Source organism: Manacus vitellinus, unplaced genomic scaffold (assembly GCF_001715985.3).
Source record: "Manacus vitellinus isolate BGI_N305 unplaced genomic scaffold, ASM171598v3 scaffold_8_pilon, whole genome shotgun sequence".
Lineage (NCBI taxonomy): Eukaryota > Metazoa > Chordata > Aves > Passeriformes > Pipridae > Manacus > Manacus vitellinus.
Window position 1 is genome coordinate 10,677,996 of NW_021940864.1, and position 15,120 is coordinate 10,693,115.

The following is a 15,120-nucleotide window of genomic DNA, read 5'->3' on the forward strand; positions in this document are numbered from 1 at the left end:
GTTTGGTTTTGTAAGAGGTTATTTGCTGCACCTTCCAAACTGACTTCTTCATTTGTTCAATAGTGACATTAAGTACATTCTCTACTAGAATTAACTGGCTCAGTTCTTGCTGTTAAATATTGTACATTATTTTATATAGCAAAACTTGTACAAAGAGACAACCATCAAGAGACAACTTTCAGCTTCAGGAAAGAGCGTCCAAATATACACAAAGAGAATGGATAAAAACACTTCCACATCCACTGAAAAACTGCTTTTGTACAGCTTCTAAGCTGTTTCTATTACATGGGAAACTGAAAGGATTGTGAAAATCTGAGCATTTTCCTTATGCATATAAAATTAATGTTGATTTTTTATTAAATTCTACACTCAACATTATATTTCACAAACTGATCAACAAAAAGGACTGAAAGAGTATTGCTGCAAGACCGTTCCTGTTTAAAGAAAGTTTTTTGCATTATTTGTATTTAGTAAATAAAGCTTCTGTAAATGAAGCAGCAGCGCAATATCAGGAGGAAAAAAACCCCAAAAAGGTCTGTAATAGTGTTTAAATCTTTAAATCCATAAAAACCGAAAGCCCGGCTCTGCAAATAAACCCATCAAAAGGCACCAAATAAACCAAGACGTGGAATTACAATATACTTTAGAAAGGACTTAATGCAATTGTTAAGTAGTGTGAGAATTTGAGAACCACATGAAATATCTTTATTATAGCATACTCACCTTCACCAATCTCACTGTACTTGACAGTCTGTAAAATGCAAGGTCAGGATTGTTCGGAGACAGTATAAAGAAATTCAAGAGAAAAACATTTGTCCTAATGAGAATGCTCTAGACTAACACTAATTCTCTCAGCAAAATCCAATAGTCTTCTACCCACCAAGTGCTACAACAGTCAGTGAGGTCCCGTATTAGTAAGACATAACCATCACTTATAAGAAAAAAAAAATCACTTGCTTTTCATACAGCAACAGTTAAAAATAAATGGAGCTTATTCATTACTGGCAAGAAGAATATTTGAATTGGGAAGCTTTTTAAAAATAAATATGTTTACTCAATAACCCACAATTTCAGTAATATGAATTAGATTCAGCAGTCAATAAATTAGTGCGAGTCCAGCTAAAGCATTTGGGACAAATAGGAATCTCAGAAGCACTGATATTTCCCCAATTTTGGTGGATGCCACAAATGTTTACCTGATGGCAAACCTTCTTGTAATACTGTGACTTCTCAACTGTGTCATTAGAAAGCTGTGTTTCCCAGCCTGAACACAAGCAAAGCAAACTTCTGTTTTGCATGGGCACATTCATTCAATTGCTGAAAAATCACTAGAAATATAACTTACTGATGTTCTCTTCTTCAAGAAGAAATGTAAAAACTCCTTGTCTGCTCTCTAGTTCCAGTGAACAGCATATGGTAGTTCCTAAAAGAGCTCAGAAGAGACTCAAACGGATACCTGCTTCAAGCAAAGCCATAGTATTTCACACTCATTCAGAGCAGTTCAACTGCTGCCACTTCCTTCACAGTCTTGCAGCCTAACTTCGATCCGATGACATTTTAAAGAAATTTGTATCAATTTGTTTAATGAAAATATATTTTAGTAAAGTCGTGCTCTATGAGCTTCCTACATTGGAATACATGAATACTGGAAGTGCTTTCAACAGAAAGTTACATAGTTTTACAGTACAACCTGTCTAAGGAGTTTTGGAAGGGACCAAACCAATGATCTGGTCTCTTTGGATTAGGCAGAAGTACAGGCAAGAGGGAAAAACCCAATTTATGCCATATATAGAGCTTGTTCCTGTCACAGATTGAAGAAACATTAGTTTGATGTCAAAGTTCACCTGATGCCCAAATGCTAGTATTTTTCAAACCAACTGCATATCAAAAAATGAAAACTTACTTGTACTAAGCTCCTGGAAAGAAACTCAGTGTAAAACAACAGTATATTTCTATTTGCTATATTACTAAGTGTTCTTTCACCAGTGGGCTGGTTTTTTTTTGCTTTTGCTAGACAGACCATTAACTTTTTCTCAAAGTGCAAACTGTTGACCTTTAATCTGAATGCAGGCAGGTCAGAAGCTACAGTATTAAAGCAATACAAAAAGTACACAAGGAGGAGCTTACATTAATTCAAAGAACCTTACACAAAATGTTTCTGAATTGAAAACCACAAAACAAACCCAAACAAATACAGCATCAGGTGGATGGGAAAGGGACTGCTAATATATCTGTGTACAGTACGGCTTCTCTGACACCAAGGAAGTTTATGACACTAAGTGAAGATTGTATATTAAGTCCGGCCATTTTGCATCTTGTGCATTCTTTATGATGGAATGTTGACCTCAATTTTTGTTTTTTTTACTCCCATAACAGATCTGTTGATTGTGACCAGGGATGATCATCTTCTCAGGAGAACAAACTCCCTTTAAACCATGACCACACTTCCTACCATCCATTACGATTCTAGTAAAGTATGCCATCTACACACTTGCTGTCCTTTAGATTCTTTCATTTCAGTCCAGTGATTGAGTTCGTCTTCTCCTGAGCTGTTGAGACCTAAGGAAATCCACCCTATCATCTCTTTTCGTTTCATGCTGCGCTTATTATATACAGACAGTATGAGTGTCACGTCTGACAGCTGAAACAGAGCCACCTGGAAAACGAAGGTTTCTTTGTACACTGGATTGGGCTGTCCTCGCCGGATGGAGGTTTTGCATTTGGACATCTCTTGCCCCATCGAGTTCAGCAGTGTTAACTTAACATATGTATCTACAAAATAAATCATATTTGGAATGTCAGGTATCTTAGAACAAAAGTTTTGGAGAACAAGATATGTACAAGAAAGAAGGATATGGTGTACACCAGGATGACTGAACACAGCTTAGTTTAGACACATGGAAAGATGACAGGTAAGCAAAATATTACAAACACACTAACAAATTAACTAGCTTCATTACTATGTACATGGGTACATACCAAATTAAAGGTATACCTCATAATCCTCTTCCCGTTGATCCCCCTTATTTAGTCTAAAGAAACTTAAATTGCATTAACACTTAGCAAGCTCCAACTAGGCACAACACTGTAAAGCATACCACTGAATTTTCAAAGAATATGAACAAATGAAGTGGAATAAAGGCAACTAATGAAGAGGAAAAAAAAATAACACTGATTCGCAGTGACTATATCAAAACAGCCAGAATAAAATGTTTATTAATAATCTCTGCATGGATGCGGTTCTCACTTTGGGCTTTTCAGTTTTATTTATTTTGAAGACCAAAATGTAGCAAAGTTCATTCAAAGATGGAAGTTTACACAATACAAAAACCCTATTAATTCCTAGATTCATGAAGGAATACATTAAATACATGTTTAAAGAGAAACAAGTTTTTGCATAATTCAAGATGATTGTTTAAAATATAGTTTGTACAGTACTCTTAAGCATCACATTTAAGAAGCTGATGCAAGTAATGTAGGTAGCACAAATTAAGCGTTCACATTTTGGTATAAACCCTTATTTTTAAAGCTCTATTTTCCTTTGACCAGAAGCACCAAACCATGCTCCTGTAGAAGGATGCACATTTCATGAAGTTAACTGATGATAGGCAACATAAAACTGTATAAAACAATCTTGTGTTTCATTCTTTATTCCTATCTCATTCTTGTTAATGGATAACATTAACTAAAGATTGGAGTTTATGTAAAAAGAAACAAATTGAATATTTTCACTTTGCAGGGTACACTGAAATCCCAACATCCATAATCAGAGATAAATGCAACTTTTGCATTAGAGATTGTCACAAAAAAATAAACATATACATTTATAAACCGATATGCAGGCAGCCGTGGAAATTTTACTGCTGGCACATTTTCTTTTGCATGAAAAAGACAACATCCAATTAGTTTCTACAGGAACTCACCTCGGATTATATAAACCTGTCCACCTATCAAGTGTTTTAGACAACAGAACAGTCCGTCTGACAACAGGGGGTGGAAAGCAGTAAAAGAAATAATGACCAGATGTCAGTAGTTGGGTGAGAGAGGATCAAAGGTTAAAGTTTAAGAGGAAACACTATTCACTGGACTGGAAGAACATAAAACCTTAGCAGCATAGATCAGAAAAAGGACTGAACAAAAGGATTGTCAGGTAAAATTTAATGAAATGAAAATTTTGTGCAGTTTTTGTGTAATCTTTAACAAAAATTACACCACTTACATAATGAGTTATCTTAGCACTAATAGCCACTGGGTTCTAAAACACACTCAACATAGCAAGAATCATGCAAATGATTAGATTGTAGCAAATTGGGTAAAAATCACTGTATCCTTTTTAACAAAACTTATTCTTTTTCATGCAAACTCCAGCATATTTAGGAAAACTGCACATAGTAATTTTACTTCACCTATTAAAAGCAATAAAATGAAAAATCACTTAACAGAAAACTAAGCTGGTTTTGCCCTTAGCTTTTATAGTTACTGATATCTGATTCTTATACTTTAGTTCTTGAGTAGTGATGAACCTGGGCATGAGAATTACTCTGATCTAATCTCTAAAAATAGCTGAGGGACACTTATATCTGAAATTCAACTATGGTTCTCTATTTAGAATGTAAAGATCTCTCTTGTTAAAATCCATGTATTTATGGATTTAATGTGTGTGTGCATGCATACACACACATGCATTTAATATGCAAAAGCTCATACCCTGTTTCAACAAAACTTTAAAGAACATTAAGAAGCATCTTTTTCTCAGACAAAATATTAATTGCCACACAGAGAAACAAAGACACATTCCAACATCCACTGTTGTCAACTGCAGAATTTGGCCTATTTGCCTGTACTCAGTTGTTAAATTAGCTACTATATAACATATAAATATGCAGTAGAGGAGTTTGTACAATCAGGAAGTAGAAATTTAGTATTCAGTTTATATTTGCTGCAGAAGCACTTCACAAAAATTCACAGGTTCACAACCCTTAGACTACAGAAAGGATCGCACGTGGGAAAGAATAATTGCTTCCATTTCTATCACTGTTTCTCAACACATGAATGAAAACTGAACTGCACATGTACTTTCCAGCACTTCTCAGGATTTTGAACCACTGGTACTCTGAACAACAAATCTGACCAGAACATTTCATCATCATCCCTATGGGCCTTAGTTTTCATTTTGTGGAAATGATGGCACAGATTGAGGCTGGCAGGTGTCCACAATGGATTCAACAAGGAGTTAGGAAAGGGCAGCAGTATGCACCTGGGGCCAGGAGTTTAAAAGCAGGTGGCACCACTACTGGGGTGAGGGGAGGGGGATGGCACAAAACAGCCCACAGGGGAAATCTAGATTCCACAATATCCTCTGCATGGTTTTACCAGACCCAGAAAGTGCATTAGTTTCCAGCTTTCTAAGAAACAACAGAACTCCGAACCCACAGCTGCCTAAACAGAACTGGACTATTACTATTATGAATATCAAAACTTTCCCCTATCCTTCACAGGAGATGATAAAAGACAACATGAAAAATCTTCCTTCCAAAAAGATTAGACAGAACAGGGCTACGTGCCATATTCTATGCTGCTTTCTTGCAATCTGAAACAGATTTTTGACCCCACTCACACACACAACTATTAGCTACACAGCATGGGCCCACAGAGCATATTTTGGGAATTAACATAGCAGGGAATGAACACCTCTGTTTACAAAACAAGTACTGAACCCCTCCTAACGTGCATATTCTAAATATTAAATAAAAATTGCCTATCTCTGAGATTCCAGAAAGATAAGCATCTGTTTTTGCTTTAAGGAAACACATGATCCCTCTCTCCAGGTCTTCTCTCCTTTTCATTCCTTCTCCCACCCCAGTGTCATAGGACCTCCTTGGCTTTCTCCATCTATTTCCATACCTTATCTCCAAATAGATGACTCTGGGGCAGCTACCTAATTACATAAAAGTGTTAGAGATCCATCTTTTGCCTTCCTTCTCTGGCCATGCCAACAAAGTCTAGCTCCATCAGTGTGAAAAGTATAGAGAAAGCAAAGCAGAGTAAGGTGAATCAATTAATGAATAGAATAAACATGGGTGAAGAAAGCAGGAAAGATGAGTGAGCATCAGTATCAAGTTGTCTGGCTTACTTCCTAAACTCTGGAGACAAAAGGGAGATGTGCAAACCACTCACAAAATGTTGGCAGCCTGCTACATAATCCAGTCGTGCCAGATAATCTGCTAGTGCCATACTAATCTCGGGTTTAAGAAAAAGAGTGGCTAAAGCCTGAGACTCCAGACAAAATCAAAAGGAACAGGTAGCTAAGTCTCATTAACACTTATGTAAATCAGACTCATCACCTTAAAAACAATAAAAAATATTTTTAAAAGAAATTCGTTACTGAACTTTCTCAAGCTGAAAAGAACTAGAGACAGTAATAACGTTCTCTGTGTGTGACATTCCATCTGGCCCCAGTTTAGAAGTACATAAAGTTCACATATATTTCAGACAAATGTATTTTTGAACAAGTGCTTCAATACACAGTTCAAGTCCTTTCTGATGGTGAACATTCCTTCTGTATAGTAAATATGTGAAAGATCTCAAGTGGTTTCTCTGTTGTCTTCACTGACATTCCAAAGTTACATCTATTACTACATATATACAGGCACATAAGCAATTAATGACTGCAGTATCAACCCCTCTAGGAACAGTAATAACTGTTCAGAGTGTTTATATTAATATTAACTGGCATGTACTTTCTCTTTAAACACTGACTTTTTATTCTTGGCCTGTGATGTGAGGCATTAGTAATTTAGCAATTAATCATTATGATAAAGGTAATTTATTAGTCAGTCATCATGAAAAATTAAAACAGGCTTGTCAACTTACAATTAATATTTTGAATTTTAGATTTTTGCTATTTCCCAACTGACTAGAAATATAAAACATGAAACAGATTAGTTGATGATTGCTCTATTTCATTTTGATTGGGTAAGACTAAGTGATAGGATTGAAGTCCTTGCTACCAAGAGCCCCATCAGTACAGAAGCATTAGGATGAAAAAAGATTTTCACTCACTGGGTGGTCTGTTCGCTGCCAAGTTTTTGAAGTGGCTGCCTTTTATCACTTCTGCTGATAATCTTCCAGTTGTAGCATTATAAAGGAGGCCAATGAGGATTTCTGGAGCTGAGCCATGTACCAGAGACTGACAAGAGGAGGTACTTTCACTGCAGGACACTTCTGACATGCTCATTTGAGAGTCACAGCCCTATAAAACAGATAAAAAGTTCTGTGTGCTTTATGGAACAATGTTACTGGGAAGTCAATTTTTAGAATAATGCATAGAAAATTATGAAAGCAACTTACTGACACTAACAGAAGTTCCATTCAATCACCCAATAAGAAATGTACATTCTTAATATATACTTAATTTGCACATTTTAGAGGTAACAAAGACTAAAGTGGTCTGAAACGAAAACAATTCTTCAGTGTTTCCACTGCTTCATAATTCAGGAAAAATAATAGCAGAAGATGAAGAACAGCCTTTATGGTCCCTATTTACTTCAATTGCTAAGGTAAGACCCGTAACATAATTTGTCAGCATCATGGAGAACATTAAACCTTGGATCTTTTACTTTCCAAAAAATGCAAAACACCAGTGGAAGTTTGAAGATAATAAAATGCAGAAAATTCTTATTCATCCTTTGTAAAGGTTTTTCTCTAGACTGAGAATTTATGAGTAGCAAAATAACAGAACACATGCAAATAGAAAAATGCGCTCTGTCTAGAATAAATTACAAGGAATTTAATTGATACAGGGATACAGAACTGCAATAGATCCTTGGTCTTGGGTGGGAAAGGAGGAATGCCATCCAAAACGCAGCAAGTAATGCTTTAATTTCCATCTTGCAAGCTTCCAAAAAACTTGTATCTCTCATGCAGTCTCACCACATTGCATCTTTAAAGGGAGTTTCTAACATCAATTTTTATCATTTTAACCCCTCATTATTGGCTTTAGAAAAAAAAAAGACATACTTTCTTGACGCTGCCATGCTAATCATACCATGGTTGTTCCTACTTTCATTTGCACTGGCACATAGAGTTGTACTATTAAAAACAAGACACTAGAAGGAATTTATCCAATAGCATGGCAATTTGCTTGGTAGCCAAGAAGAAACTTTTGGATTATCAGCACATCCCTTTATGATCCTATCGGAAAAAATGTAAATTGGATCCACAGATTTTTTCAAATATGGCTTGACTCATTTGGGAACCTGGCATCACTCTTTCAAGGAGTCATGATGATTTTGTGAAGCCGATTCTTCCAGATTCCAAATGTCTTTATCATTTCCAGCAACAGCTGACATGGGCGTAAGATCAGATCTAAACCCTAAATAGCACAAATCCTCATCAAGACAAAAGTTAACTTTATAAGCAAGAAACTTCATCTGACATAGGTGAAGCCCAAAAGCATACACATATAAATGCATGTAAAGGCCAAACACATTACAGAATAGCAAATTATAGAAGACATGATACCTCCAAGAAATTATGAACCTACAATAATATTCTTCTTACTGACATTTTAACTAGTTCTTTTCAATAGAACATTTCCAAGACATCTGACAGAATTTTCAAGTAGCAATCCAGTTCCTCATTAATAAACATTCACTGTTGTTAGAAAATGTATTTTTACTACTAAAGAAGGACCTCAACAAAACTTTCTGACTTCCGTCTCCCAAACTGCAAATTCAAAATTTTAAATCTTTAGTTATTTCTCCAGAAGTCTTTTATTCAATGCCAAGAATAAATTTCAAGTTGATTGCAAATTATAAACTGCTGAAATTAAATATGAGTACACATTCATTCTCTGATTCTTGTCACTCATAGAAAAGGAAACTTTCGATTCCTAGCTTCAACAGTAGAACACAAAATGGAAAGTTTAAAACAAAGATGACTTGATTCAGCAGTCACAGTATGCACTGAACACTTGAAAGACTCAGCCTGTCACAACTGCAGCTATTACTTAAGTTTTCTGGTATTTTAAAATTGTGACACATTATCCCTATGGATATTATTCATCATATTATTTTGCTGAGCCAGGAATTTAAGTACAGTCAACCTGACACTGTTCACTTAGGTCTCAAATTTAATTGAGATCGTGCTGTAAGTCCACAAAAGAGATACAACAGAACGTGAGCAGCTGGGTAACACTTCCCCCAAATTCTCAAAGGGCTGTGACATACCAAGAGAAGGTGATGATAACACATTTGTCCTAATTGTGACTTAGCAGTTAACTGATGTTCTAAGAGGGACTCAGTCTAAATCAGTTTATGACAGAGTTAAACTGATTACAATGGGTATCAGAGTAAGGTTTAGCTTGCTGGAAATAGTAAATAGTAAATGACTGACAACTGAGTGGGAATAAGTCCTGAAGTACCATGAAAGGGAAAATAAGTAGCTTCTGTGTGGTATAACAGAGAAGGAGAAAAACAACTGAAAAATGAAATGTGTGATATTACAAGGGTACATAAGGATGGACTAGAAATATCATTCCTTTACAGCATAATCCTGAGTGGATGGGTGAAGGACAAGACTGCCTTTGTCAAGGCAAGGCAAAAGGATCTCACCAGCTCAATGCTGGGTTGAGAAGACCGATGTGACGTTTTAGATCTGTAAGTGGATGGAAATGCAACTTACTGTACCTTAGAACTGTTGCATAGGAAGAACTGGTGCTGGATGCAAGCCTGATGAAAATCTGGAGAGAGCATCTAACTTGAATGTTTTGCTATGATATTTTCTAAACCAAAATACTTTGCAGGTTTGAGACAAACAAAGGAATGTTGTTTAATCCTTATTATATAATAAACTTATGCATCTACTTCCTACAAAATGCTGTGGGGACATAAGTTTAAAGACATTAAAATAAAGCAATCAAATTCACTTAAGAAAAAATCTAAACCATATTTTGTTTTCCATTTCACATTAAAAAAACAAACTTCAACTCATTTTGTTTCATGCTGACCCAAACATATTTTTAAGAAATGCTTTTCAGTTACGAACTGGAAAATTCTAATTTAAGAGAAAATGAAATATTAAGAAGGAAAATGAAGCAGTGAGGTGTGAAGCAGATTAGGAGACAAAATTACAATATTGGGTAAAAACAGTGTTAAACAAGGTAAACCAAAATATACCTTCTGTGGCTATAATAAGGGAGAAAACAGAGGATTTGTGGACAACTATGTGAAAGACCTGAGAAATGAGGAAGATGAGGTTGCATTTCATCAGTTGTCTTTTGAAAGAAGACAGAAAAGCCCTATGAGGAAGAGAAGATGAAACTGGAATCAAGGATGGTAACAGACAGCTGAGACCGAAAGTAAACTGACTTTGTGTTAAATCCATAAACTGCACTAGAGTTGGAAACAACAGCTTTATTAAAGTTTCTGTTTAGAGGGGTTTTTCCATTTACACAAGTCAGAATTCCAGAAGAGTGCTAGCAAACTCATCAAGAAAAAGCAAGTCAAGAAGTTACATATTTACCTGCTCAAAATATAAGCTTCATGATCAAGTGCAAAATTGTAAAATAGTAACACTGAAATTGCTAATCGGTACAACATGAATACAAACTTAGCTACAATGAAGCTTTCATCTCATGATAACATTAGAATACTACCAGATGCTCTTCATCTCTATCTAGATCTGCATTCAATCTGTCTGTTAATCTATCTGTAGGCCACTTTTACACTGTTCCTTCACTGTGGGAAACTTAAGATTCAGACCAAAAGTTTCTATTTGTTTGAAATCTGTCTACGTTAGTTTATTTTCATAACTCTTCTCTCTCTTCCTTTATAAACACTGTGTGTAATTTAACAAGTAGGAAAAAAAGGACTGAGGTTCCATAACAGAAAAGGCTTTTCAAGGTCAGTGAAGCACCAGAATAGCCTAGCAAGAACTGCTTTAAAACCTTATATGCAAATTTTTAAGAACTGAGTTGAACTGTCAAAGTGTTGATGATCTGACCACAGTGCTAGAAACTGTCTCTTGAGATTGAGGACATTAATACTAAATCCCGAACATATTTTTGTCGATTTAGCCATAATAAAAATACATTCTTAACAGTAAGCACAAGTAAAAAAATAAATGGCAAAGTCTATTCCAAGTAGTTGGTTCAAAGGTCGGTCTTACTACAGTAAATGAAAAAAATTCAGCTTTTCAGTTTTCTAACAGAGAGTTGTGTGCAAAGGACCTAAACCTTTCCCATATACATCACGAAGTATTACTTTATTACAGTTAGTCTGATTTTATTTGACCAACACTTACAAGAATCACTGCTTTCCACTGGATTGTAACAGTAATGTGTTATATTCTACAACAAATTAATTACTAATTCTCCAAACTACTGTCCTTGATGACTTCTTTGCATATATTATCTAGGGAAGAAACATCTCTTTTTAAGAAATATATAATAAAAACATGCCCATTAAGCAGTCTTTGTATTTCACATGTCCCTATTGTACAAAAGTTGTCAATCAAAAAAACCCCACTCTTCTCTCGTGCCAGTGGACATGAACACATATAATGCATTACATCAGACTTCAACCCCTAAGAGGCATTTTCAGTAGTATTTTTCTCTGCCCTCTTACAACAGAGAGAACCATCTATTTGCATCAATGGTAATATAAGTCAAATGTATTTATTTGTCTTCCTGCACCATAATTCCATGGAAACGCAGTATTTGTTACTTACATATTCATCTCCTACTGTTATTTTTCTATACCCTGGAGTTCTGCTTATAAATTTTGTTCTTAAGCCAAATGGAGTTAATGACAGGGAATAATGTGGCCATGCTCTGAAGGCAGTTAAAAGTTCATTTTCCTCAATGCACAGGTTAAAATCATGTCTCTGTAGGCTTACGAAACAAGAACATCCGATTCTCTTGGCTTTTCAAAATATACACAGGAAAGATGAAACCTTGCTGACAATCCTCCAGCAACAAAAATCTGATTCACAGCATGCTACTTGTCAAAATGTCTCTCTCCAATTTTAAATGTTAATGTTATACCACTAATCTCTTAAAGAACTTTTTTGCAACATTACTTTTTCTACCTCTAGGTCAATACAACTGAGAGGTTAGGGAAGGAAATTTGAATCCTAGTAGGTAAAAGAGGAACTCAAGCCAGGCCTCCAACAGTTTTTAGATAAAAGTCTAAAATCCCTCTTAATCACCATCCCAGTGTTGAATCCTGAAGCTACTGTTCCCCTTTGAGGCAAAAGCTTGCTGAGGTGATGAGAGCACCCAAGCACTACACAGGCTCCAGACCAGCTCTTAGGGAGGAGAAAACCAAACCTAGAGGCTCCACATCCTTCATTAGTGTCTGCAGCACCAGGTACGTCATAAAAACATGTTTCAAAGCTAAAATACTTTTGAAAAAAATATCCAGAACGTTCCTGGGAAAAAGAACTTAAACCACCTGAAGAATTCAGCCCTGAAAACACAGGGATGAAAAAGAATTAGGAATGTCGAGGTTTAAAGTCAGCTGTCCTGTACTGTAAAATTAAAAAAACCCAAATAGTTATCAGTATTTTGCTTTTAAACTAATAACTGAACTTGCAAACATTGAAAAATATAGTTTTAAGCATTTCACAAAGATTCAAGTTTAGGAAAGCATCATTATCTATGACAGGTAATTATTTTGGTTGGTTTTTTTTTTTAATAGCTTCCTTGAAGCGCATTCCAGTTAAGTATAATGTGAATTTTTATTTATGCACTTAACACTTTGCAGTATTACTAAATCAACTTAAATCACAAACATGAAAGTAAATATTCTAATATCTCCATTATGTGACCTGATTTTAGGAACAAAAAATATTTATTTTGGATAGAATGGCATGCTTTAAAAATTACCAGGACTTTTAATTAGTCAACAATTCCAATTTAGGATCTTTAGCAAATAAATACATTCAACATTAATGGTATTCATGTCAAATATGGGTTGTCTTGTTTATTAAACTACTATTAATGTAGTTGAAAATCAGACTATCTGAGGTGATAATATTCATATTTCTCATCAAAAGCTTCTGTTCTACCCCGTTTTTGACTCTCAAGAGAAAAAAGTTTTATGGATGCAGAATTCTACAAAACATATTGTTTTCCCACAGATGGAACACTGAAAAATTGAGATCAAAGCAAAATTAATATTTTTTTTATTTGCCTGATTCAAGGGACTAAAACCTTAAAAATTCTATGCACAGCTTTAATTTAGCAGAGATACTATAATGCACAGAGCTATCAAACTATCCTTAGCTATCCTTAGACACGACAGCACCCAAAATTCCATTTTAAAATAATTTAAAATTAATTAATTTTAATAAAAAATAAAATCTTTGTAGGTCTTCTAGTAAGAATACTATATTATTAAAATCAGGTTTGGTTTCAAACTTTAAGATACAATAATTTAGTCATAAAATTAAATTAAAATTTATATATTCTTAATAGTGGCAAATCAACATTCAACTTTTCTGAAAGATTTTGAACAAGTTCACAGAGAGATTTCTGTGTTGCTTTTCCTATTTCATGAGAATTTGCTATTAGTACTTTAAGTCTACATGTTTTTAAAATTATCAGCTCTGCAGAACAAAACATTAATTCTCTACCAAAAGGGAAACACTTAGAAATTTTCTATAACTTCTATTAGCCTGCATTTAAATTACACCTTTGGCTTCCTTGCCAGATGACAAAAGGTCACCAAGTTGTTCCACAGACATAATGGGCTTGAAATTTGCAGAGCAAATCCGAGCAGCAGTGGAGGCAACTGGAAATGAACGTACAATGGAATTTACAGCATTTGCAAAGTGCTGTTTTCACATTGCAGAAGTCTACCAGCTTTTTATACAACCATGGGCTGGGAGGAAAAGAGGCAAAAGGCCTTTTGTTACTGAATTCTGTTTTCTGAGATAAGACATGTAGCATAAAGAAAGATTGAAGCACTAAAAGCTGTCAGATGTTTGTGTTAGCAATTTAGTTTAGAACATCTGACACAAAATGCAGACATTTTACCTGCACTCCTGATGAAGCTATGCTAACAGCTCCTACCCGGGCTCACTCACACCTCCCCCTCTCTTTACTCCCTGTCACACATATAAGAACATGGAGATGTTACTGTGGGACAGCTTCCAAGACTAGAGACTTCTTTAAATGACAATGCTCTGTCCAGATGCAGTTAGTCTATGCTCATTGAGAAGATCAATAGTAAATAATTTCATTTTTCTCTTTTTTTCTCTTGATTACACCCTTCAGACTGGGAAAAGAGAACGATTCAGTGATCAAACATTAAGTACAATTTATGAGTAATCAATCTATGGATTAGTATTTGATTGCATAAACATACATTTTTCACAATGAACAAATCTGTAACATTACAAGTAAGTGCATTTGTCAGTAATTGTCAGTATTTGCGATTACACAGTTCACCCAGCTCTGATTTAACCTCCTAGTGGTACCCCTTTAGATTTGTTCAGGTCACATTTAATCCCGTGATCAGAGGACCACCAGGTGTTTGCAGTTGGAAGGGATGTGCTTCAGTTTTCAGAGCTATCATACACATCACAAAGAAGCAAAGAGATAAGCTGGGTTCTCCTGGGGCCAGCTGACAGCTGATTAAGCCCAACAGAAAGGCAGGAGCTGTGAAAGACTCAGCTCAAGGTCAAACAACACGGAAGCCAAACCAGACAAGATGTTGACACCCTAAGACTAAAAGGAACCCTCGCTAAAGGCACCCTATGAACAGAAATGCTTATCTGATACCAAATACAGGCTGCTTGAATATACAAAAAAAGTGATTACCTGAAGATGCTCAAGTCTGAAATGAAAAATGCTAATGATGAAGACTTACACTGCAAAGCCCAGGAGAAGAATAAGAATCACTGAGTAAGTAAGCTAAAAACTAAACTTGAAAGTTTCATAAACACATACATCATGAATTTGCAGGCTAGGTGACTTCATCTGTTTGTGCAGCATCTCTGATTAGGATTTCCCTCAATGGAAATAAATTGAAGGAAAACAGTGCACGTGCTTTTGCTGAAAGGTACTCGAACCTGCAAACAGAACTGATTCTGTGCTTTGACTTTTTCTAGTTT

General features: G+C 35.4%; 1 protein-coding gene across 5 annotated transcripts in view; it reads right to left on the minus strand.

Annotated features, from left to right (window-relative positions):
* Positions 1-991: 991 nt before the first annotated feature.
* The window catches only part of SYT14 (synaptotagmin 14), a 70,674-nt gene continuing 56,545 nt past the window's right edge, over positions 992-15,120 (minus strand). For 3 of the 5 annotated variants that reach the window (XM_018085086.2, XM_008932916.3, XM_029965036.1), the window contains 3 exons: positions 7,063-7,252; positions 3,924-3,980; positions 992-2,772 (listed from right to left, as the gene is read on the minus strand). In XM_018085086.2, coding sequence (XP_017940575.1) covers positions 2,459-2,772; positions 3,924-3,980; positions 7,063-7,252 — 561 coding nt within the window. In that variant the 3' untranslated portion in view covers positions 992-2,458. The remainder of the gene's footprint in view (positions 2,773-3,923; positions 3,981-7,062; positions 7,253-15,120) is intronic. The other 2 variants (XM_018085084.3, XM_018085085.2) reach the window with 1 other exon arrangement.